Below are 26,697 nucleotides of genomic sequence, written 5' to 3' on the forward strand. Positions count from 1 at the left end.
ATTTTTAATTTAAAAATATTTTTAAAAGAATCTAATTGAAAATTTTTTATAAAAATCGTATGTTTATGTTTAAATATAAACTAATTAATAATTTTTTTTAATTTTACTGTAAACAAAATCATTTACCAATATTCCAAGTCCATTCCCTCCCCGTTAATCTGCAAGACGCCGGTTTCGGTGCGCACACGTGTGGTTTGCGTTCGGCTCTCCGATACGCATTATTTATTTTTTTTTTTGCCCTCCCCATGCCCAACTTGGCTAAGCCCAAATTAAATTGCGCGCAGAGCGATAAGGAGACGCTTTTGGCCGCGGTCTTGTTTTCCGAGCAGATTCCCAGAATCACCCGCAAGTCAGTCGCTTTTGACATAATTTATTGCACAAATAAATTCCTCTGCGAATGGGCACCTTTTATATTATCTGCGTTTGCCAATCGTTAAATTCAATTCAGAAATGGAAACACAATGGTGGTGAAATTTTTGTTTTCTAACAAAGGGGAGCTGAAATTTTAAAATATTTTAATTTTTTGGAATAACTAGAAAACAAAAAGGATAAAAATTACAAGAAATAAACAAAATTGAAGATTACTCATGTGTGAAGTTTTTTAATTAATTTAAATAAAATGATCAGTTTTATAAAATTCGTTATATCCATAAATATTTGTCTGATTCTAACAAAAATATCATCAAATTCTTAAAATAATATTTGACCTTTTTAATAATTCCAAATTCATAGCAAAGAAGATCGTAAATTTTGTGTGTCAGTGGAAATATTCGCACGCATCATTACCGATTCACCGAATTGCTGATTTTGGAAAATGTATGTACCATGTGTGGACGCACATTCTAGAAATCCGCAGCGCAGCTGGCGCAAAATTAAAACTGACAATCGGCCGCATCTACTTTGCGCGCCACTCGGCCACCATTCTCTTCGCACAATAGAAAGACGGGCAGCGAAAAAATCCTCGGCAGCAGCGCAAAACACAAAGGAAGACAAAGTGCCAAATTGAATTTCGCGTCTGGACGCGGAGGTGCTGCGCGAGGCAGAGCAAAATAAAAATTCGCTCTTTAGCGCAGCCGAGCGGCAAAATAATATATGTGTTGGAAGAAGAGAATGAAACAAGACGGTTTGAAATAAAAAAATAACAAGAAAACAAGGTGGTGGCCTGAGAGAGTAATATACAGCACAGATTTGCGATTTGACCTTCGTGCGCGCGGACAGATTTTAAGCAAAGTGGACATACCGCGTGTCTGGCTTGCACGAGGCGCGACTGCCCATTATCTTCACACGGCAGCAAAGGTAAATGCCCAGGTGGAGGCTAAAATTTTAATTTGCTCGGCTGAACAATCTGGAGAAAACATAATGCCGAGTTCAATTAACATTAAATTTGTTGTAGATGAGTATATATTTAAAATTAGGAGACTTTTCTTTTCAGAAATATTTTGTTAATTTAAGTGAAAGATGTTCTTGGTTTGTGTTTAATTTTCGTTACTTTAACGCAAGAAAGATTTTTTGGCAATGAATTTAAATTAATAATGCTTATGATTTTTCAAAGAATTAATTATATAATCCAGGAACCAGTGATGATTTCAATTTAATAAGATTTGAATTGCTGAATATTATTATTGATTTCATTATAAATAATTTAATCTAGTATATCAGATGATGGAGCTTGAAAAAGAAAGGATTGAGTATAAAATGTTTATTAATATCAAATAATTACTGAAGTGACAGAGATTTAAATGTAAATATACAATATTAACTGCAAAAAAATATTTAAAACTTTAAAAAATAATTAATTCTTTTATTTAATACTTATTAAAAATTAATATAAATCATTAAATATAAAAATTATAAACAAAATTAATATAAATTTCATTTTTAATAATATATGATTTATTTTAAATTAAAAAAATGTATAATTTTTAAACATTATTTTTGAAGTTATTTAAATATCTAAAATAGAGCTGTATGATTTGCGATTTTTCTTTTAGAATTTCTATAGATTGTTTTTGCAACATTGTAATTAATATTTCACTCTTCTTTTGAATTCATAAATTCGAATTATATTTTACTGCTAAATATCTATATTCCAAAGCATTTTGAAAAATTTACTTGCTTATATAAAAAAAAATACTCTTCTTGCGCTTAAAATTGACATAACTCCCGGAATTAACTTATAAATTCGTATTCTGGAAAAGTGACTCACACATTAATAATATCATTTTTTTTCTATATATTCATACTCCTTATAATTTAAAAGAAAAAAATGAGCTTTGCCTTTTATTTATTTATTTATTTATTTTTTTCATATGCCCGCCACGAGTTGAAGTCTTGTAAATAGGTTCTCGCCTTAAGATGCTCGGGCGATAATGAATAAATTCCCTGAGGAGCAACACTCGAGATGAGCTCGAAAATTGAATTTTTCCCCGCACCGCACGCCGCACTGTGCGGTTGAAAAAACGCCTCGCGAGGCAGATGCGGCGGGCAGTGAAAGAATCAAATTCGCGTTTGTGCAAAATATGGGTGGGTTTTCATGACCGGTCGTGTTACTCCGCGTCATGAGAATTAACTCAACCGCAGAGAAGAAGAAGTGTGTGTGTGACATTTTCGTTTGGCTGCCGAAGCACCGTGTTGAGATATACTCGCGGGAATCTTAAATATCAAAACACGCAGAAATGTGAAACTGCTCTGTGCTGATTATATTTACATATATGTATGTCACACTTGCTGCCACAAGTAATAGATATGTTTCTATTTAGTCAAAGACTCAAATAAACAAGTATAGATGAGTCTCCACAATTTAAAGATTCTAAAATTAATGCACCATGCGAATTCGAAATTTTGTTAGAGCACGTTTGACGCATCAGGACGTTTTGGGAAATGCTTTCTTATAAGAACACAATTGGAAGAAGATAATAAACATAGATTTTGATATTTTTTTGTTTTAATTTGATTCACAATTGATATTTAAAAAAGCTTTCTTTTAATAGACTATGATTTTCAAAGTGTTATGAATGGTACAGGTGAAAATTTCTGGATTTAAATTAAATTATTTCAAATCTAGTTACTATCGGTTTTTAAAAAAATAAGTGTGAAAGTTTTAATTGAAATTGTGAACGAAAATAACAAAAATCCAAAGTTTAGCGATTTCTTACACATTTCTATTAATTAAATTTTTTTGACGAATTAGGCTGGGAAAGTGCAAAGCAAAGTCATAAATAAAAAAAACCTGTTATTATCTTATTATTACAGTAAAAATGTGCTTATAATTTTATAATATTTCTTACTCTAAATCAAATAATTTGGAAATTTTGTTTCCTCTTCCTACATTGACATTATGTTGAATGACAACTCTTTCTCAAATTCAACTGTTTTCTCAAAATCAGGTGTTAAAATGAAATTACCTGTGATTAATCACCTTCGAGTCTGATTTTTCACTGCCCCGGGTGAGACCACGATCGTTGGCAAAGTGAAGCCGTAGAGAGTGATTCAATTAAAATTATGAAAACAAGATCTCGTCACCTGAACGGGGAGTGCAGCGCTCGGCCCTCACTTGAAAAAATTCAGCCCACATGTGGCGAGGAGAGCAAAAAGCAGCCAGTCGCCGCCGCCGCCGCAGTGCCCGCCTGACTGCACTTTTCTCCGTTTCGCGAGCAGAGATGCAGCAAAGAGGAGACCTCGGCGGGTGGCACTGGTGCGGTGGTGCAGGTCGCAGGCAGCCCACCTCGGAGTGCAAGAACACCAGCCTTGGGCGAGGGTGGACGCACCGGCGACAGGGCGTGGCCCCCCCGTCCTCGCCTCGAACGCGTTAATTTTTTCTCGCTAATAAATTGTAATTATAAACTTATAAGGTGCATCTGCCGACAGCTCCAGTGCTGTATTTTTAATACAAAAATTATTTTTTTTACATATATAATTAAAAAGTTTGATTAATATTAATATTACATTTCATTTAGTTGTATTTTATTTTATTTTTTATAATTTATAATTCCTTTTGTTTAAATGCATATATTTTTTATGTAACTCCAAGATAATTAGAAAAATAGTTAATAAATCATCATATATTTCTTGGATAATAAAAATTAAATAGTTTGCATTCCTTACAGAAGAGTAGAGTAAATTGAAATATTATTTGCTTGCATTTATCTTTCCTTGCTTTCTATTAAGTAATTAAATTCTAAATCGCAAACAAAACAATTCAATTTTTGGATGAGCAATAGTGGAAACAAAAGTAATATCTGACGTCAAATTTTCAACCCTCTGTCCCACTATTTATTAACAATTTATTAAAATTTCCTTTTTTCATACACTCATCCTCTCATTTTCAGTTTTATGATAATTTGATAATAATTTCATGCTTTTGTCTTTTGCGCTCTTAACCTGTGTATAAAATTGATGCTATCAAAATTAATTCAGTTGTTTGCATAGCAAGCGAGTGAAATTGCTTGAAATTGCCCAATTTTCCAAGTCATAATCGAATCGTGCTCGCTCAGAGCTCGTTAACGGAACTGCTGTTTGCGTAATACCATGCATGAGAAAGAGAGACGAGACGGAAAAAATATGCATTCAACGCGTGATTTACTCGCAGATGGAGTGGCGTTTGAATGAGGAGGATCTTGCCAGCCAGCGAGTCAAAGAGAGTCATAAATTGAGTTTTTGTCGCCGGTACTTGATGCATTATACACTTCGCAGCATCAGTTGGAGCAGGATTTGAGATGCGAAATCGTGTGTGGCATGGATGCCTTGCTTTGGATTTAGAATTTAATTCATAAGATCGAAAAATTGTTGGCAAATAATCAATCACCAAAAGTTTTTTTGGATTTTTTTTCATTCCAATAAACTTTTAGGCTAATCTTCAAATAAAAATTTGCACAATTCATGTAAAAAAATCAATTAAATTTACGTTTAAACTTAATTTAATTCAATTAAAGTTCAATAATCATAATATCTTAAAGTTCAAGCAGAAAGGCATCAAATTTAAAATATTTTTGCAGCTTTCTTTGAAAAAAAAACTAGAATAAAATATTTTTTCCTTAACTGGCTTCAATCATGGATAGGCCAGTAATTTTCTCCAGAATTTTAACAGTGAAAATATAAAGTTAATTGTTTTGAATTGCAGGCAGTCTAAAATTTTAGCTCCTCGAAACACAACCCCTTTGTTAGCGTTCCATGTTTGTTTGCAAAAGAATCTCGAAACGTTCGGGATGCTTGGGTTGCAGATTCCTTGTTCTCCCAACATGCATTTCGAGATGCAGAAAACAAACAAGTTGGCGGAGAGGCGAAGGGTCAGCGCCGGGGTCAAGTGCATGACGGAAACTGGAGACGGCCAGCCCAGAGAGAGAGAAAGAGTGTCTTCGGTCGTCGCGATAATCAGCGCGAGTTTGAATTTATTTATTGCGGCTCGGACGAATAAATAATAAAAGAGAAAAAGCCGCCACGAGAGAGTCAGCGTGAAATTTACGAACGCTTTTGCGGCGATTTCCCGCAGCGCGAAAGAGAGTCGCGACGCCAATTATTGGCAATTTTTATCCTGCTGATTTGACACGTCGTTTTATTGTCGAGGGTTTTACTTTCAGCACGACTTGCTCGGCCCAACGACCGCGGCCGGCTGCACAAAACAAAGCACCTCGCGGAGACAATCAAAGGTCAATGGCAAGGGGGCTGCACTTCTTGAAACATTATATCATGTTCTGTGATTCGAATACGGTTGTGCATTTCGCTTGCAGATTGTAGCGTGTGTATGAGATATCGCTCTTTGTTCCACACACAGAGTAATTTACATTTCATCGCTTTCGTCGGCGGCCGCGCCTGCCCTCTGCTCCGCTATATTAAGTGATTATTATTTAACCCAGCCTGCTGCTATAGCGTGTATTGTTCCGAGCGCTAATGTAATCATAAAGTCATACTCTCGCATTTGCATATGTTGAAATTTTACTCTGCTGCATAATGAATTATACGCGCTGCTAAAGACATTTTTCTGTAAAACGCGGTCTATGACCTTTTCATAATTCCGATTTTTCACCGAATATGGCAAACATTTTAGTTGAAAATTTTTAAATAAAGTCTTTTAAGAGGTTTGTAATCAAATGAATAGTTAAAAAATTAATAACATTCAGAATATCTTTTTTCCTTCAAAATTCTTATGATTTTGAATCTTGAAATTATTTTGATGAACAAAAATAGCCGAGAAAATATGAATAATCTAATCACAAATTTTAGATTATGACAAGCATAAAATAATATGTTATTCATCCTTTGTGAAGTTTTTCATCTCCACTGTAGACAGTTATCTTATCTATTAATTTTATTAACACACCCAAGAGCACTTTTAATTAAGTTTTCACAAAACATACTGGTATGATTAAACGGCAAATTATCGAAAAATTCATTCAAAATTTTTTAAATGCTATCTTCTTAAAATCACAGAGGGTTGTTTGCCGTATCTTTGTTCCAAATTTAAGTAACTGCACGTTTTTTTGTATCTAATATTGATTAATATAATTTTTATGTCAGGTGAAATCTATTGACGTAAACAAGTGACTCATTTTGATGATAACCATGCAAACCTGATTTAATTATCTTTTAATAAAAAACTAGATTATCAAATTAAATTTCCAGGAACACTTTTTAAATGTATTGAAAAATCTAGAGTTAAAAATTAATTTTATGAATTATCCTAAAGAAAGTAAACATCATTCTTTTTTGCATGCAATTATACTCCTCACTGAATACATAAAAACTAGCATTAATTGTTAAAAAGAATGAAGTTGTATATGAATGGATTGGGTTTCGTGGTTACTGAAAATGCCTGAAAGCAGTTTGAAGTGAGAGAGGAAGCGGCTTCTGGATTCTCCACGGCAATGTTCCAGAAGAATTCGCTAAGTCTGAGAGCAATTTCGTGTCCCGCACATGCAGCAGCGGCAAATTAGGCACGCAATGGATCGCGATTACGCCGCCAGATTACACATGAAAAAAAAATCATCGAACGAGCAAAACATTTTAAGTGCAGTTAATTTAGCCAAGAGAGATGCAGCTGATTTCATTACCCATTGTATTATGCAGTCGGGCGCATGTTTATGAAAAATGCAACCTTGGAGTGCAGAAAAAAAAATGCTGTCCACTCTATTGTTTCGTCCCGGCGAAAAAATCTCCGAGCCCCGATCAATAATTTACAGCGTCTCTTTGCGGCGCAGCAATAATTTATGGTCCATAAAGTACATACTTGTACACACTCGGTACATTATTTTATACAAAGGTCCGCGCGCGCGTGTGTGATATATTTATTGCGGCCGCGAGTACCAACACAATATTTATTTATTAAAAGGGTGGGCGGTGCAGGAAGAGAGCAAATCCTAGAACGTGTTTGAGAAATTTATGTAGGGATTTTTATTCTACCAGACGCGCGGTTCAACCTCTTCATCACACTCAAGTGAACACTTAAGGCTAATGTGTTGTGAGTTCTCTAGACTCGCTGCAGACAAGCAAACGAATAAATTAACGCAGACCTCTGCGGTGCACCTCGGTGGTGCATTTTCTCAGAATTGCTTTACGAGCGCCGCGCGAAAAGAAATAAAGCAGAATAAAAGCGAGGGGTGCGCGCCGGCTCACCCGAGGCGTGACTAAAGAAAATTTCATTATTTTTTAAGAGATGGAATTGTGAAGTTAGTGGCTATTTTGAAATTAATACATTATCAAACAAATATTATCCAATTATAATGAATTACTCAGATTATTATTCTGTCGCAATTTTTGCTAAAGAATTTACAAAATATTTTAAACGTGTTATTGAAAAAAAATATTCTTCATCTTTCCATTTCCATTATCTGTGTTGAATCTCAAGATAAGATGAAAATAATCATAATTGATTCAGTTTATAGCAAATCCTAACAGTATTTTGTCTGGCAATTATGATCAGCAATCACGTCCTTTTTTTAAAAAAAAAAATTTAGTAACTAACTTATCTGTTGCAAAATTTTTAAATGCAATTAAATCGTTTATTTTTATTTAGCGTACTTGTTGCTGACATGTAGAAAATTATTTTCACTTGCCTTTTTCAAATTTTTTCACATCTTAAAGAGTAAAATAGAAAAAAAATGATTTTTTTTGTCTGTTCTCTGGGCAAATAACCAAAAAAAATATCAAACAAGATTAATGATTCTCAAGAAATCAATTCATACACGGCGGATGTTCAAAAGTCCCTCAATGAATGCTGATTATTTTTTTGCCACTTCTTTTGAGATTATTGAGAATTATCAAAGCTTGTTTGAAGATAACTCAACATACTAGTGCGCAAAAGACAAAAAAGTGGCTTTCGTTGTCTCTCCATAGCCAAGATGGCTGCAGCAATCTTTAAGTGTGTCTCTTTGTTTTTTCTAGTGACTTTGGCCATTGGATTAAGTCCGAATGTACCTCGAATTTCTATCAAAGGAAAGAGTTATTCTTCAGTAGATCAGACATTTAATTAAACTTGTAAAAATCAATACAGATGCGAGAGGGGCCAGAGAACAAGTTGTGCTTGGAAATCGTACTTACGAAATTCCCACTTACAAGGTAACTAACAATAAGTGCAGTTTTTTAGCTTGTACAAAATTTTGTACTTTTTGTAGCTCGATTGGTTTTCTGCCAACTACGCTTGCAAAGCAATGGGCTTAGCTTTAGTAAGCATCGAGACAAAAGAGGAGAATGATCTTCTAAAAGGCTACATATGTTAGTAAATAATTATTAATTTCTCTAACCCTGCATAAATTAAGAAATAATTTCAGTGACAAACCACGAGGGAATTCCCTTTTGGACATCTGGCAACGATATGTATGTAGAGGGAAAGTGGTACTGGGACAGCATCGGTGAAGCGATTGGGCCTTTTTCTGACTGGCACCCGAACCAGCCTAGTGGTGGAACACTCCAAAATTGTTTGCAGTTTGCTTATGCGTCTGGTAATTTTTGGAATGACCAGCCCTGCAATACAACAATCAATTTCATTTGTGAACAGATTTGCCCAAGTTGCAAACTGGCGTCAAATAACACAAATCCAGTAAAGAGTTTGCATGTAGGAATTAAAAATAAAAACTAAATTATTTATTTAGCAGCAGTGAAAAAGTAAATTTTAAATACCTTTGTATAATAACAATTTTCTACCACTTCAAAAAGCAACAAAAATTTGGTTGTTTGTTGTTCTGCAATAAATATATTATACAAAAATTTTCATAAATGGCCTTTTAGTGAAAAGTAGAATTCTGCCTTCCTAATATGAAATAAATTAGGGTTAGAGAAAAATGTCTTTAAAATGTTTTAAATTATTTTTTTATCATTAATTCCCACTGAAAAAAATATAGTTATGAAATATATAACGTCCCAAATAAAAGCAACGAATTGATTTTATGCATCCACCTCTTTTAAATAATTCATATTTTACAGAAAAAAACGCTATTAAAAAAAAATTGAGGTGTAGCGCCAATTTGAGTGCATGCAAGATGCAGCCTAACTGGTTGTGTATGAAGTTGTTGGTCGGCCGAGAAAATGTGTGTGTCTGCTCCCTTTTTTTGCGAGCGATATCATATCAGACCGCCTCATATTTATTTATGCTGTTGCGCCTTCGCGGGGCAGACGCCAGTCGAGGAGAGTTATGAACGCACTCTCGGCCTTGTTCTTCGGCTGCATTACCGCGCCGACCAGATTTAATTTCGATGTAATTTATTCCACCGGCGAGCGGAAAATCTCTCGTATATGTGCGTCCGTTTAATCTTATTACAGAGTGACACAATTGTTGAAAAATGGAGTTCGGTCGAGTGCTTAAGTGGAGTCGGATGCATCAACAGATTATAAATTCCTCTCAAACCGTCCTACGTGTGGCGGATTCCAAGTGATTTAGCCAACACTTTTCTTTTCCTCACAGCTCAACTTGTGAAGAGGAAAGCAATTTCACGTTTTGCTTGTTATGCAAGAAAATTCAACTGAATTTGATTGGGATTTTTTTTTAAATTTATGATCAGAAACTGGAAAAAAGTATTTATAATTTCCGTCTATTTGATTCCATCTATTTTCTTGATTTTTGAATGAATGATTAAAAATAAAAAGCTCATTTTTTGCGGTCAACATCTGGATCTGGATTCAAGTTCATGTGCCTTGGTGCGTGAGTTGGGATGACAATAAACAGAAAAGCCGCAGTGCGCGTATTATATTATATTTTCGCATTCTGCTGCCAATGAACTGCATTTCCTGGGAATATAAACGAAACGGCCGGGAAATTGATACTTCTGCGGGAAAAAATCGGGGAGGAGGCAGATTACGTGAAGAGTGTACGCAAATAAAAGGCACGTCTTGAAGGAAAACGCAGAGCGAAGTGTTTCTCGCAAAGGTTAAGAGCAACAATGTGCAGTGACCATGGCATTAAATGCGAACTCACTCTCGCAAAGGAAAATAAAAGTGTGTGTTTGTTTGTTGTGCGCGCTTCTTATTCCTTATCTGCGCTCTTGTGGTCACGCTCGCACATATATGAAAATATCGTTGTGCTTTTCTCGGTATCGGCAAAACGCATCTCTTCGCTTTCATTGACGGACACAGCTGCCTCTCTTTACTTTCTCTGCGAAAACCATCTCGCGCGATTAGCACTTCTGCGCTGCGTCTGCTCTATGTGTTGTGATCCACAAATGAGATTCCCTTTCAGAACACTTGACAAGAGCAGGAGATTATCTAATTTCAATTCAATAACAAAGTAAAACTGTTTTTTGCTATCGTGAGGAACATTAATTGTTTTATTTTCATTATATTTTATTTCCTTTTTTACACTTCATTTTGAATAAGGTGCCATTTTTTGCGAAAAGACATTTTTTAAGATTTTACAGTTGGCATAATGTTTAATTCACAATCCGCAAGACACACGGAAAATCGAATTTTATCATTCTTTGTAAATATGAACACAAATTCTTCAATGCCCATGAGAATTTTCCACTATGAGCGCCCGTGGGCAGCTTTGATCATTTGGATATGCAACTCGAAAAACAAAATCTAAGTCTTGGTAAATATACCAATTAGTACTAAAACTTTTCTTAAGAATTAAAACTACTGTGAAATTAAGTCAAAAGTTGACCTGAATTTGATGATATAATTTGATTATGTATTGGTTGAATTTATTTATTTTAAAGACAAACACATAGACTGGATTGGAACAAGGTATTATTATTAAGAATACTTCATGATCAATGCCCAAGGTTGAACTAAATTTATTTTCAGAAAATAAAATATTAATTTAAAAACTGATTTTTTAGTAGTGATTGCTAATAAAATAAACTGATAAACTAAAAAAACATAATCAGGTAACAAAGAAAAATTTAAAATTGCTTTAAGAAAATATAATAAAACAATGAATTGTAAATTATTTTTTAAAATTATTGTATATAATTTAACGTAAATAAAATTAAATGTTACATGCACTTTTTAAATAAGTTTAGTAGCAATTTATGTACAAGGCTTCAATTTAATTGTTTGCAAGTGCTGTGCTTTACAGGAAAACTTGATATTGCACATTATTTGCCACATGACCATTGTTTTAACCTTTTTTTTAATAAATGCAATATTTATGAATATCGAAAAATGACTTTATTTTATTTAGAATTTTCTTCGCCTTTTAATTTTTATCAAATGTTTCCCTCAACAACCAACGCAGTTTATTGCCAAGAAGGAACAGTTGGTAAAAAAATGATTGCACGACCAAAAGAGATTCATCTCCGAGTGTCTCTTTTCTTTTTGTATATCTGCGTCTTTCTCGTGCGGCTGCATTGTCGTGATTACGCCCTCTTGTCACCTCTTTGTCCGCTTATTTATTGTTTGATACTCATCTCCGTGCATTCCTCGTGCACTTTGTGCCGAGAGTGCACCGCACCGCACACAGAAATAAATAAAAGTAAATGCACCAGAGAGAGAGGAGAGGGTTATTTGAATATCAAGTGGAAAGAGCAGAAGCTGCAGCAGCGCGCGATATTTGTCTTGGGCCAGCAGCATTCCTTCTTTTCTTTTGTGTGGCGCGTGAAGAAGCCAACACATTTATCATGCGCGCACATCTCCGCTGATAAATGAGCGGATAAATTATTTTATATTTCGGAGTTGTTTTGTGTAAGCAGTAAGTCGCATGAAGAACATGCAGGCGTGCACTTAACACGGCGGAAAATAGAAAAGGACGCTTCAGAATTCGGTCGTCTTGTCGTCGTAAATTAGAGGAGCATCAACAGAAAAAGCTTTTTGATGCGACCATCAGGATTAAGATTTATCATTGTATGTTCTTTTATCATTTTAGAGACTTATGACATGGAAAGGTCTCGATTTTTTTATTAATTTAAAATAAAAAGATAATAATGCAAAAATTTCCTTTGATGAACAAGCTTCAATCTTCCTGATAAATACAAATTTGATCCATAGGCAAATTTCTTAATTTGTTAACAAAATATAACAATATATAAGCGTCCTTACTAAGTTGAAAATTAAATTTAATTTTAGTTATGTAACAGCAATTTTAATCCTCGTAAATCAAACAGTGACAATGAAAATTTTTCTTGTAGTATATGAGTAAAAATTCCTCTCGCTGTAAGCTTTTCATTAGATCACAGCGATTTGTGAATTTCTTTAATACTTTAGAAATAAAAAAAGCATTAAGAAAGCATGAAAAAGTTTAAGAATTTTAGAAAGAGAGATGACGTTTAATTTTCTGTATAGGTTCTTGAAGTTGTTGTTGTGGAACCTTTTGGCACTCGAGGTGGTCATATTTTCTGTATCATGCAGAAACAATAAAGTTGCTCATCTCCACCGAGGAAGCCGGATTTTATTTCAACAAATATGACGTTTAATGTATTCATGAATCAAGATCTACTTTAAATTAAAGCTATTATTATTTATTTTTCTTGATCAGTACGAAAAATTTTTAACCGGAAAAAAGAGAAGATGTCAGCAAAAACATCCAAAATCTCAATTTCTGCTCATTTTTGCCATGAAAGTTTATTAAATAACAAATGATCACACTTTGGCAAACTTTTCGAGCGTGGAATTCAGAGCAAGGAGAGTTTTAAGTACATAATAAGTGATAGTAAGAAAGTAGCAATACCAATTACTTTTTAAAATTAAATGAACTGAAATGAAATACATTAAATGCAGTGAAGAAGTAATTAAGATTCCATAAATATTCATAAAAAGTAGCTCAAAAAAACTTTCTTGAATACTCACTAATTATTTGATACACGAAATTTTTACTTGATCTGATTTAGTAAGATTTTTATTACTTATCAGAGACACACTCATATTAGCGTCCAGTGAATGTATCTTGTTGAAACGTCAGTTATTTGTTCATTGCACCAGATATAGATTTCAAATGACAAAAGTTCTCATAAAAACGTTAAAAATATTAAAATGGTTCTTACATATTTTTCAATGTATTTGGTATTATAATTGTGATAGATATTGTACAGCTTAAATTTTGAGCCGAAGTTGTTACCTTCCTTGGAAAATTTGGAAAAAATGTGAAATTTTCGTACAAGCTCAATAAAAATAAAGTATGAATGGAGAGTAAAAATAAGCTTTTAACTGATCACCTCCAGTAAATTAAATACTGACAAGAAAATCAACTCAGTTAAATTTACAATATTTCATTGTCATTGCTTGATGCTGTCAGACGTTTATTGAACATGCGTGAAATCCGATATAATAAATTACTAACAGTACTCGTGTAATTGCTACACAGTGATACTACTTTCTCGAGTCCAACCACCCTCGCAAAATAAATAAATATAATTCCCATGCACGTTGGAGTTAAAAGTTAAACGGATTGTGAGCACTAATTGCAAGGCGTGCTGCACACCGCGCACTTTATCAGATCGACCTCGTCGCTCATAATTCTGACGCGCAAAACGAATATAATTTAACAGTTAGAAAAAAAATTAAAAAATGCATAATATATATCTTGTGATAAAAACGAGAGTGCATAACCCCGAGTGGCCCTAGCATATCTCACCGGATAAAATCTGGCGGCAATAAATTCCGCTCTGGCCTTCCGCCAAGACAAATATCACGGCTCACCAGTCATAATAATTGTGAACCGACAGACACGACACATTATTCAAAGTAAACGCAGCTGCAGGGGGGATAAAGTGCAATTATTAAACGATGCTTGGCCAAGGTGTTCGCTTTTCATAAATCATCATTACGCGCGTCTAATTGCAGAGCACAACGCGCCGACATCATAATAATCGCCATTATTAACAATAATAGTTACAAGCTGCGTGTCTGCTGGCCCGACAAAAATATAAAAATTTCCACCGCCAGATCATCAGCGAGAGCATTCGATTGATCGATCTTAATTAAATCACCCGTCCAATTAGTTCTCCACTTTTTCTGCTCTTTCTCTCGGCAAAAACGCACCAGTCGGTCGACGGCACGGCCAATGCATTCCGCAGACTTCGATGGCCACGACGAGTGTTCAATCTTATTTGTATCAAAAAAAATATGTATGATGTAATTAAATCACAGCCTTTGCTAGCGGTGGTACCTTTTTCCAGCAACTGATAATGCTTCCCTCCTAAAATTAATTTGTTTGTTCCATGATTTATTTAATTTAGACAAATAAACAACAGTAAAAATGATTTGGCTTTTGAGATTTCAATTTCTTAATTTCTAATGATTAAATTGAACGTTTCAGAAGAAATTATAATTTGTATAGTTAAAAATTATTTATTTTCTATTTTTACTAAATAGCAATGTTAACATCATTTTAATATTGTTTTCTGCTTATCTACTAAAAAATTGTTACAAAAAATTTATTTTTCGAAGTATTCAGTTAAAAATTAGTTTTAATATAAAAATTAAAAATAAGCACAAAAATTAAAGCTTTGATCACATTTAATAATAAGCTTTTTGTTTTTTAAGATGTTAAATTGGCTCAAATGGCATAACCTGTAACGCAGAACCTTTGAAAATCTTTTTATTTTCAATTTTTATGTACTTAATTAGTTGACTAAGGTTATAGTAACCTCTTTTTCTTCAATAGAATAATTTTGGCAACACTGGGAAGAAAATTATTTTTTTCATTAGATTTACGACCACAGGTGCAGTCACATATATTATTTTTAAATTAAAGGAAAAAGTTAAACGTGATAAAAAGTGTAAGGTAAATAGAATATAACATTTAATAAATAAACATCAAAAATTATAAAATAACAATGTTATGTGTTCACAGTAAAATCGATAACAAATTGAAATGATATTGAATTTTGATCAATTTTATTTCTTTTCTTGTGTACTGACACATCGTTTATACTATTCTATTTTATTTATAAAAAGTGAAGATGAGCACAATTTTTATTTAGTTCACACCTCGTCAGTCTACGTACATGCTAATGGGCATGGTAATTAAACGATAATGAACACCGGGCAGTGTATCTTCCTCGGATAATTCGCCGTGAGCAGAGAGGAATAAGAGAAGATTTATGAACTTTCGATGCAGCGCGCCATTATCATTTAATTACCGCCCGCAGTAGCGCGGCCGCCGAGGCTGCATTATTTCATTATCGCGGCGGCGATTTTGTCATCGACTTGACGTTTCAATGAAAAAGCCCTGCTTTCCAGATTTACGCCGGCGTGAGTGACACGGAGCACCTTGTCAACGCCGCTGCCAATTAAAAGTAAACGCGCGCGGCAAAATCGACACGACAGCTTCTCTCAATTTAAATTAGAAATCAAATTTTCCGACCGCTACTTCGGCGTCAAAGGAAGGCGGCGAGACGTCTCGCTTTTCTTTTTTGCTCCACTGAAGGTGAGCTATTGACGGCGCTACATGCACGCGTTTATTATTATTCAGCATTAAAAGGAGAGAGAAACTGAATTTTTTTCCATTTCAAATAAAATAAAATTCAACCTTGGATGTTCTTTGATTTTTTTTCTGTTAAAATTAAAATAAAAATCTTTCCGAGAAAGAAAATTTCCATCTCTGGGGGGATGGAATAGTGTAATTATTATTTCAGTGTTTGCCGAGTGTCAAATTTAAATTTACGAGTGAAGAGGGCAATTTACGAATGCAGTATAAATAATAATGCAGTCGTAAATTACGCGCGGCGAGCATTAAAATTTCTCAGAAGTCCCGAACCGAAATTAATGTGGAAAAACTCACTCGTTGTATTGCAGAGCTGCGGCGTCTTTTGTAGTCCTCGAGATGAATTCGCTAGGCAAGCAATCAAACGAGCACCTGCTGAACGTGAGCGTCGTCGAGAGTCGGCGGTCGCGCGCCAAATGCCAGCCGAAGCGTCTCGGGAGAGAAAGAGTGGGTCTTCCACTTCTTGCAGACACCTTTACCTTCAAGCGAGCACCAACGCCATCTGCACTCCAACCTGATGCGCAGTTGCAAATGTATAAAATAAATAAACTAGTTACAATTTTTGAAATAATTTTAATGCTCTAGTTTCCTAAATTCAAGATTTATATTTTTTCGGACTTACTGCGCTGAATTGTGATTTTGTTTTTTCTTAATACTTTGCAAATGGGCAGCCGCTTCAGAGATTGAGATTGCTTGGCAATATCAAGCCATTAGTCAATAAAAGCTAATGCTAGTAATGCTTTATATTAATTCAGATTCAATCTCTATTTGTAAATTATCTAAATTTTACATTGAAATGCAATTCTTCTCTATATTAAATATAATGCTGTGCAGAGCATTTTGTACAGCATCAATATAATACAAAATATTTAAAATATCGGTTTTTAAACAAAATTTGTATATGCAGCAAAATTTTAAATTAAAAATTGCTATTAGTTATAATTTTTTATTTAATTATATTGCCAATTTAAACAAAAACTAAATTGATTAAATTTAAAAGGAAAAACTAATATAAACTATTAAATAAGTTATGAGCAGCAATTATAAGAAAATAAATTTTTCTTTGACAAGTATTAATTAATTAATTTTCAAAATTACATTTGGGCTGGTTTCCAATTCGCCATTACGTTATTCGTTTACGCATTACGTTGTTCGTTTTGCCAAGGAAATCGTATAAGCCGTTTCCAATTCACCAAAACGATACACGTAAACGGAATCCGAGTACAGCAAAACGTATAAGCGGTTTCCGATTCGCCAAAACGTACTCCGTAAACGTATTACGAGTGCCGACAGTGGTTTCCAATTCGCCAAAACGGACTCCGTAAACGTATTACGAGTGCCGACAGTGGTTTCCAATTCTCCAAAACGTAGTACGTTTACGTGCAACTCATTACGAGCACCAAACGTGCTTCGTACGTGATACGTACGTCGTTTTAATAAAAGTGCAATTCTGAATAATTATAATTGGTGCTTGTAATGAATTCTTAATTATATCATCCATTTGAGCATTAAGTCCTTCAATTAGAGTTAATTTTCCACCAATTAAGTTAATTCGGTTATGGGGGTGAGCAGGGGTGAGTTGAAGGAAATTAGTTTTATGTCAAGTGCGTAACATGATTATAGGCTAAAATTTTGTGAGGAAATCAATGGTGTATATGATTTTAATGAGAAATGTTAATTTCAACCCTTAATTAGCAATTAACTCGAATACAAACAAATTGAAGTGCAATACATGACTTTAGGGTGAAATTTGAAGCCCAAGCGATTGCCAGCATAAATTTTGCGCTATCAATTTAATTTCATCCCCTAAATTGAAATATAATGATGTCCACACAAATTTTAGAGCGAGACATGTTTAAATGGTAAAATTTGACGCCAGGTCGTTTGCCAGAAGTGATTTTGCTCTACAAATTTAATTTCAACCCCTAATTTGAAATTAAGTGAAATTAACAACAATTTCAGAGCGAGATATGTTTGAGTGGTTAAATTTGACGCCAGATCGTTTGCTAGAAGTGATTTTGCTCTAAAAATTTAATTTCAACCCCTAATTTGAAATTACTCAAAATTAACAACAATTTCAGAGAGAGACATGTTAAAGTGGTAAAATTTGACGCCATATTGTTTGCGAGAAGTGATTTTGCTCTAAAAATTTAATTTCAACCCCTAATTTGAAATTACTCAAAATTAACAACAATTTCAGAGAGAGACATGTTAAAGTGGTAAAATTTGACGCCATATTGTTTGCGAGAAGTTATTTTGCTCTAAAAATTTAATATCAACCCCTATTTGAAATTATATGAAATTAACAACAATTTAAGAGCGAGACTTGATGATATGAGTATTATGAGTTGAATTTAGCGAATTTAGAATTTAGAGCCACATTGATTGCCATACTTAACTAAAAAATTCAAACATTAGTTAATAAATAAGGAAATCAGGGGTTGAAATTGAAATTAAGCAAATTAAGTGCAAAATAACATTTGAAAATCAATCTAGCATTAAAATTACATACATAAAACAACTATCGCTCTTAAATTGTTGTTAATTCCATAAAATTACGAATTAGGGGTTGAAAATTAATTAAATAAATAGTATTTTCCAAATTTTCCCTGGCAATCGGCCTGGCTTTGAAATCTACCAATAAAAAATGTCTCGCTCTCAAATTGTTGTTAATTTCACGTAATTTCAAATTAGGGGTTGAAATTAAATTTTTAGTGCAAAATCACTTCTTGCAAACGATCTGGCGTCAAATTTAACCACTCAAACATATCTCGCTCTGAAATTGTTGTTAATTTCACTTAATTTCAAATTAGGGGTTGAAATTAAATTTGTAGAGCAAAATCACTTCTGGCAAACGATCTGGCGTCAAATTTTACCATTTAAACATGTCTCGCTCTAAAATTTGTGTGGACATCATTATATTTCAATTTAGGGGATGAAATTAAATTGATAGCGCAAAATTTATGCTGGCAATCGCTTGGGCTTCAAATTTCACCCTAAAGTCATGTATTGCACTTCAATTTGTTTGTATTCGAGTTAATTGCTAATTAAGGGTTGAAATTAACATTTTTCATTAAAATCATATACACCATTGATTTCCTCACAAAATTTTAGCCTATAATCATGTTACGCACTTGACATAAAACTAATTTCCTTCAACTCACCCCTGCTCACCCCCATAACCGAATTAACTTAATTGGTGGAAAATTAACTCTAATTGAAGGACTTAATGCTCAAATGGATGATATAATTAAGAATTCATTACAAGCACCAATTATAATTATTCAGAATTGCACTTTTATTAAAACGACGTACGTATCACGTATGAAGCACGTTTGGTGCTCGTAATGAGTTGCACGTAAACGTACTACGTTTTGGAGAATTGGAAACCACTGTCGGCACTCGTAATACGTTTACGGAGTCCGTTTTGGCGAATTGGAAACCACTGTCGGCACTCGTAATACGTTTACGGAGTACGTTTTGGCGAATCGGAAACCGCTTATACGTTTTGCTGTACTCGGATTCCGTTTACGTGTATCGTTTTGGTGAATTGGAAACGGCTTATACGATTTCCTTGGCAAAACGAACAACGTAATGCGTAAACGAATAACGTAATGGCGAATTGGAAACCAGCCTTGATAATTATGCAATTTAAATCCAATTTTTTTTAATGTGTAAAAATTGTAAATAGCCTGTGTAAATGATCAATTGTTTTAAATTGTAGTGGCTTTGTGAGACAAAAAATTCATCAAATATAAGCAACGACCAACTTTCTATTATATTGAATCTGAATGTACCCAGTCTAAGAAAAAGATAAGATTAGCTAGGCCTATAAAATTGCGAACAATTTGCGTTACGTGTTCATCTATACTGTGTGCATTGCATTGAATAGAGGTGACTTTCGGACTGGTAAGATAAGTATTGCTTGAAAAGATAGCATTCGTAGGTGAGTTAGTCCTCATCATAATGAATTGCGAATAATTGACCATCAGAATTCAAACTTTGGCTGGTATATTTGCTGATCAAGCGACCTATTTTGCTAATTTTAGCATCTCTTCGTAGAAAGTATAAATATTTGTATATAACCACATTTTTTAACTGAGATTTTAAACGCAAAATAGAAATTTCATAGGGATGCGTTATATTGCAAATTGACAAAATGACACAGGTTTTGATTTAATTTTTTTAAATGATAAACATTTATCCATTGGTAAATGTTTTTCTGATCTTGAAATTTTTCCTATCATGTTACCTTAAAAGTTGTTGAGCGTCGCAATGTTTGTCTGAAAAGGTTTTCTTCAAATTCTATCTAAATAAGGAACAGGAAAAATTATAATCTCAATTTTTAGGTTTCCTAAATTAAATGTTAAAAAAATAGGTTATCATGAATATTTTAATCTGATAGGGCTAGTTTTTTTTACACGTTTGAGCGTTGATCATAAAAAACAACATATTTAAAATTTCATTCTACATATACTCGCGTCCCAGTGCAAGATCGTTCTCAGTAGTTAGTCCTTTTCGATAATAATTTAATCAATCATTCAAGGTTAAAAGACTGTTTGACACAATGTAAGAGATGCTAAAAATTCTGAATTGCAAAGTTAGCCTATTTATAATATTACTAAAATTATGCTGATAAGATAAAATGATAAAATGAATAGTTTGTACCTTGGACAGTATTTTATATTTTGGCACACACAAAAAACATATTTCATATAATTATGCTTATGATGATGAAATGGAATTATTAATTTGAACTCGGCAGAATATTTAGTAATTGAAATACATTAAAAAATTAATAAAATTGCAATTCAATACGAAAATGAACAATTTAAAATTTAATTTTCAAAGCTTTCGTATATTTCTCGTTTTTCAGGTTTTGAAAGAAGGATTACCTGTTTTTTTTTTATTCCATTGGAATTTACCGACAAAATTTATATTTTTCAAATGCGGCTGCCATCGAAACAACTTAAACGATGTAGAATTAACTAGAACGTGGCTACATAATATTGATTTCAAACGAATTATTACTGAAGGAAAATTAAAATTTTCAAACTGAATTATCAACGTTACTTTTTTTTAACGTTCAATATAACACATAACGCCAAAATTGTCAACGATAAAATACAGTGATTTTTTTTTTTTAATTTCAGTTATAGTGATGCTAACTATATTGACACGCCAATAAAAATCTGCAAAATGGAACAAAGTTGTGATGTTTCACAAACAGAATGCGGTGAAAAGTCCTCTTTATTTAACAGCGGTTTGCTTCATTCTTAAATTAATATGCTAGATGCTCATACAGGTTTTTTAGAGGTTCAAGAACCGGAAGGATTAAACATGGCATTCTTGTTTTGTGCTGGACTGTTGATCGTATTTCTTTTCCTACGTCTGTGGACTTCCTCTCGTGAACGGAAACTGGTGATCTTCGAGGAATACCAGAATGTGGAAGACTCGGAAGAGCTAACTTTTTTAAAGAAGTTTGCATATATATTTTTTTTTTTTTTTAATTCTACACAACTTAATTTCAGGGCGTGTGTTTTGGTTGTCAGCTACGAATTTGAAAATGACAGCCTAATGAAGCGCAATAGCATTGAAGATGACCTCGCCAATTTGAGGAAAACCTTTCAACTCAAGAGAAATTGTAACTACAAGGAAATTGCATCTCCAAATGCAGCAGAGCTACTCGAAATACTGAAAAATGAGCAAGAACTCCTCAAGCTATTCGAAATTTCTGGTAAGAAATTTTACATCAAATGCATATGATTTCAATGCTATCTAAAGAAATAATTATTTGAAAAAATATCGCTGAATAAGAATATTTCTATAGCTGTGCCTGCAGTTCTCTTTATCGTCCTTCTATCGCATGTGAAGAGTGATAATATCATCCTGACAGACCACATGGACAGTGATGGAAATTACAAACGTTTTGAGACCACTGAAATATTTGAAGCGATTAAAAATACACCAGATTTAAAAGATCAACTCAATGTCATTTTCTTTGGCGTAAGATATAATATCGCTCATAATCGGAATATTTTTTTTTGTAATTTCATCACAAATAGCCTAGCAAAGGAAACTTTGACGATTTCTCCAATGCCGAAAAAGACAGTTCCCCAGAGTACGAAAACCAAACATCTAGTAGGTTTATTATCACTCCACGAGTTGATAATTTGGTCCTCGTCAGTTCAGTTGAAAGTGATTTTTAATGTTAATGGTTTGAAATAAAGTTAAACAGTAAAATTTAGCGAATACGTCCCTCGGAAGTACGAAGGATGGCACGTGGTTTGTGAAGGAAATTTGTAGGATGGTGGACGACCTTGACAAAGACGAGCCGCTTGAAGTTTTTCTCACAAAATTCCAACATTCAGCTCACTGCAACCTGCAAGAGATTTGCCACACAACCGGGGAAAATAACTCTTCTCACAGGAATTTCGTGATTTGCAAGTATAGGTTCATTTTAGCTAAAAATTTTCACCTTTTTAATTCGTTCTTAAGAAGCGTATCAGAGACAGAAGTTTCCAGCGAACCCCAATCAGATTGGACTTTCATGATGGCAGCTCGCTTTTCAGACGTAGAAATGTGCAGATCATTGGTGGAAAACGGCGCTGATTTGTGTGAGGTGGATGAATTTGGAGACGACGCTCTGCATTTGGCATGCCTCGAAGGGAAATTGGAAAATGCCAGGTATTTGTTGGGATTAACTGGCTTCAGCGTGGAAAAGAGAGGCCAATTTGGTCAAACGGCTCTTCATAAAGCAGCCAGTAAAGGTCACGTCGCCGTAGCCGAATTGCTACTTTCATTAGGAGCAGACATCAACGCACGTGATGATAATGATGACACGCCACTTATTTTAGCTGCTCAATTTTCAAGCGAAGATATGTGTAGATTCTTGGTGGAGAAAGGCGCTGATATTTATTCAGTTGACAAATACGGAGAGAAGATTTTGCATCCGACATGCCTCAAAATGACACGTGAAAATGCTATGTATTTGTTACGATTCATCGATTTCAGTGTTGAAAAGAAAGGTCGAAGTGGCAGAACGGCTCTTCACAAAGCAGCTAGAAAAGATCAAGTTGCAATGGTTGAACTTCTTCTTTCGTTAGGAGCAGACGTCAACGCATGTGACGATGACGATGATACGCCTCTACATCACGCAGCTCGTAAAGGCCACGTAGCAGTGGCCAAAATTCTTCTATCAAAAGGAGCAGATGTTACCGCGCGAAACGATGATGATGAAACGCCTCTTCATCGTGCTGCTGATAATGGTCACGTCGCATTGGCAGAACTCCTTCTTTCAAATGGATCAGATGTCAACGCACGCAACAAAAATGGTTACACACCACTTCATCACGCTGCTAGTAATGGTCACGTCTCAGTGGCTGAACTTCTTCTTTCAAAAGGAGCGGATGTCAACGCACGTAATAAAAATGAAAACACTCCTCTTAATGTTGCAGTGCAAATATCAAGCAAAGAAATGTGTCAATTCTTAGTTGGACACAATGCTGATTTGAGTGTTGTGGATAGAAATGGAGACAACGCTTTGCATTTGGCATGTCTGGAAGGAAAATTGGACATTGTCAAGTACTTCTTAAGATTAAATGCCTTCAGTTTGGAAAAGAGAGGCCAATTAGGAAGAACGGCTCTTCATAAAGCAGCTAGTAAAGGTCACATCGCCGTAGCCGAATTGCTTCTTTCATTAGGAGCAGACATTAACGCACATGATGATAATAATGACACGCCACTTATTTTGGCAGCTCAATTTTCAAGCGAAGATATGTGTAGATTCTTAGTGGAGAAGGGCACTGATATAAATTCAGTTGACAAATACGGAGAGAATATTGTGCATCTGGCATGCCTCAAAGGAACACGTGAAAATGCCATGTATTTGTTACGATTAATCGACTTCAGTGTTGAAAAGAAAGGTCAAAGTGGCAGAACGGCTCTTCACAAAGCAGCTAGAAAAGATCAAGTTGCAATGGCTGAACTTCTTCTTTCGTTAGGAGCAGACGTCAACGCATGTGACGATGACGATGATACGCCTCTACATCACGCAGCTCGTAAAGGCCACGTAGCAGTGGCCAAAATTCTTCTATCAAAAGGAGCAGATGTCACCGCGCGAAACGATGATGATGAAACGCCTCTTCATCGTGCTGCTGATAATGGTCACGTCGCATTGGCAGAACTCCTTCTTTCAAATGGATCAGATGTCAACGCACGCAACAAAAATGGTTACACACCACTTCATCACGCTGCTAGTAATGGTCACGTCTCAGTGGCTGAACTTCTTCTTTCAAAAGGAGCGGATGTCAACGCACGTAATAAAAATGAAAACACTCCTCTTAATGTTGCAGTGCAAATATCAAGCAAAGAAATGTGTCAATTCTTAGTTGGACACAATGCTGATTTGAGTGTTGTGGATAGAAATGGAGACAACGCTTTGCATTTGGCATGTCTGGAAGGAAAATTGGACATTGTCAAGTACTTCTTAAGATTAAATGCCTTCAGTTTGGAACAGAGAGGCCAATTAGGAAGAACGGCTCTTCATAAAGCAGCTGGTAAAGGTCACATCGCCGTAGCCGAATTGCTTCTTTCATTAGGAGCAGACATTAACGCACATGATGATAATAATGACACGCCACTTATTTTGGCAGCTCAATTTTCAAGCGAAGATATGTGTAGATTCTTAGTGGAGAAGGGCACTGATATAAATTCAGTTGACAAATACGGAGAGAATATTGTGCATCTGGCATGCCTCAAAGGAACACGTGAAAATGCCATGTATTTGTTACGATTAATCGACTTCAGTGTTGAAAAGAAAGGTCAAAGTGGCAGAACGGCTCTTCACAAAGCAGCTAGAAAAGATCAAGTTGCAATGGCTGAACTTCTTCTTTCATTAGGAGCAGACGTCAACGCATGTGACGATGACGATGATACGCCTCTACATCACGCAGCTCGTAAAGGCCACGTAGCAGTGGCCAAAATTCTTCTATCAAAAGGAGCAAATGTCAACGCACGAAACGATGATGATGAAATACCTCTTCATCACGCTGCTGATAATGGTCATGTCTCAGTGGCCGAACTCCTTCTTTTAACTGGATCAGATGTCAACGCACGCGACGAAAATGGTTACACTCCACTTCATCACGCTGCTGGTAATGGTCACGTCTCAGTGGCTGAACTTCTTCTTTCGAAAGGAGCAGATGTCAACGCACGTGATGAAAATGAAGACACTCCTCTTAATGTTGCAGCACAAATATCAAGCAAAGAAATGTGTCAATTCTTAGTTGGACACAATGCTGATTTGAGTGCTGTGGACGGAAATGGAGACAACGCTTTGCATTTGGCATGTCTTGAAGGAAAATTGGACATTGTCAAGTACTTCTTAAGATTAAATGCCTTCTGTTTGGAAAAGGAAGGCCAATTAGGAAGAACGGCCCTTCATCACGCAGCTAGTAAAGACCACGTCGCAGTGGCTAAATATCTCCTTTCAAAAGGTGCAGAAGTCAACGCAACCGATGAAAATAATGATACGCCACTCAAAGTGGCAGCAAATTCGTCAAACGAAGCAATGTTTAAATTTTTAGTGGAACACATAATGCTGCATGGGCTGAGTTTGTTGGATGAAGATCAAGAGCAAACGCTTTGGCAATTGGCATGTATCGATGGTGTGTGGCATTATTCCATGTAATTCTGTAATTATAGGAAATAAATGATGGCTTTAGCTTAAAAAATGAAAGCTTATTAGGAGGTGCCACTTTGAATACTAATATGTAACATCAATAATAATATCACGCTGTTTCACAATAAAATAGATACAATAAGAATGCAGTTTATGGCTTTTCATCAAGTAGTTGTTAAAAAACACGTCACAGTGGCTGAATTTCTTCTTCCAAAGGTTAAAGGTTAAATACGTGTCAATACACGTGTTTATTACAACAATTATTTACTTTGAAAGTGGTTATAATGGATTAATTAATAAACTTATTTCATTTGTGCAATGAAATAAGTATTTAAGTGGTTTCATTTTGAATTTTAGAAGGTTATAGTGTGCTATGACTGCTATGGCGCTTGAATTTTTTTTCTTTAAAAAGTAAATTGTATTAATTTCATCTAATCAATTACATCGTAATGTGTTTAATTGATTCATTCCTCTCTTTCACGGCGCTGTTGCCAAATTCCTTTACTCTTGCTTGGTGTCTAGTTTTCATTAATGTATAAAAAAAATACTAAACTCACTAAACTGTCAAGTAACTGTCCTCACTGATAATAGTAAATTCGTTTGTTTATGATCTGCTATCTTAAATTAAATTTTAAGTTCAGATTGAATTTCCACTTGAGAAGTATCCACAAGATGGTAAATTTTAGATCTAAGGACAAGTGATTTTATATCAAAGTCCAGAGACTGGTTTCAAACCATTTACATATTAGCACCTCAGCTCTACATTTTAGTACAATAGACATATTTCTTTTACCACTAGTGCGTATCAGAAAATAATTCCGATGAGTGCGAGAAGCAGCGCAACAATAAGGTATCAAATTAATTTTTTGTGGTTGCACGTCTGCATCTGGAAAATAACATAATGCAGCCGGGCGGGCGATGGAGCGAACCGTGGGTATTATATTCATATCGTGGATCTCCGTCTTTTTTCCATTCAGCTTCTCTTGAGCTGATACTTGAGTACGAGAGAGAATCTTCGGGGGTGGTTTTGTTCGCCAACAAAGAACGGCCAGAGAGTGATTAATGGGAACGGAAAGGAGTCCGAGTTTCTGATGGCCTTTTATTCAAATCGAATCGCTCAGGCATAATTTTTGATAGTCATTCCACCTGTGGTTCTAAAGATATATAT

The 26,697-nt window shown here is 34.8% G+C and overlaps 3 protein-coding genes across 5 annotated transcripts in view; 2 read left to right on the forward strand and 1 right to left on the reverse strand.

Moving 5' to 3' along the window:
• Positions 1–16,278, reverse strand: part of LOC132199980 (uncharacterized) — a 50,265-nt gene extending 33,987 nt beyond the window's left edge. Inside the window, exon 1 of one of the 2 annotated variants that reach the window (XM_059625115.1) lies at positions 16,145–16,278. The gene's annotated coding sequence lies outside the window, so the exon portion shown is untranslated. Of the gene's footprint in view, positions 1–3,404; positions 3,559–16,144 lie in introns of those variants that run through there. The other variant, XM_059625114.1, reaches the window with a different exon arrangement.
• Positions 8,272–9,208, forward strand: LOC132200690 (perlucin-like). Its single transcript, XM_059626353.1, has 4 exons — positions 8,272–8,425; positions 8,484–8,550; positions 8,607–8,706; positions 8,763–9,208. The coding sequence occupies exons 1-4, from the start codon at positions 8,334–8,336 to the stop codon at positions 9,068–9,070; spliced, it is 567 nt and encodes a 188-aa protein (XP_059482336.1). The 5' UTR covers positions 8,272–8,333; the 3' UTR covers positions 9,071–9,208.
• Positions 16,279–19,712: 3,434 nt separating the features above from the next.
• Positions 19,713–25,891, forward strand: LOC132200731 (serine/threonine-protein phosphatase 6 regulatory ankyrin repeat subunit A-like). 2 transcript variants are annotated; one of them, XM_059626403.1, is made up of 8 exons: positions 19,713–19,756; positions 21,001–21,110; positions 21,162–21,327; positions 21,379–21,584; positions 21,678–21,853; positions 21,913–22,045; positions 22,096–22,294; positions 22,346–25,890. In XM_059626403.1, exons 2-8 carry the CDS (start codon positions 21,047–21,049, stop codon positions 25,536–25,538), a joined length of 4,137 nt encoding a protein of 1,378 aa, XP_059482386.1. In that variant the 5' UTR covers positions 19,713–19,756; positions 21,001–21,046; the 3' UTR covers positions 25,539–25,890. The 2 variants fall into 2 exon arrangements, with proteins under 2 accessions (XP_059482386.1, XP_059482387.1); XM_059626404.1 differs by having other exon boundaries at positions 19,720–19,793; positions 22,346–25,891.
• The last annotated feature ends 806 nt before the right edge of the window (positions 25,892–26,697 follow it).

The sequence above is a fragment of the Neocloeon triangulifer genome, unplaced genomic scaffold (genome assembly GCF_031216515.1).
Source record: "Neocloeon triangulifer isolate White Clay Creek 2 clone unplaced genomic scaffold, ASM3121651v1 ptg000014l, whole genome shotgun sequence".
In the NCBI taxonomy this organism is placed as follows: domain Eukaryota; kingdom Metazoa; phylum Arthropoda; class Insecta; order Ephemeroptera; family Baetidae; genus Neocloeon; species Neocloeon triangulifer.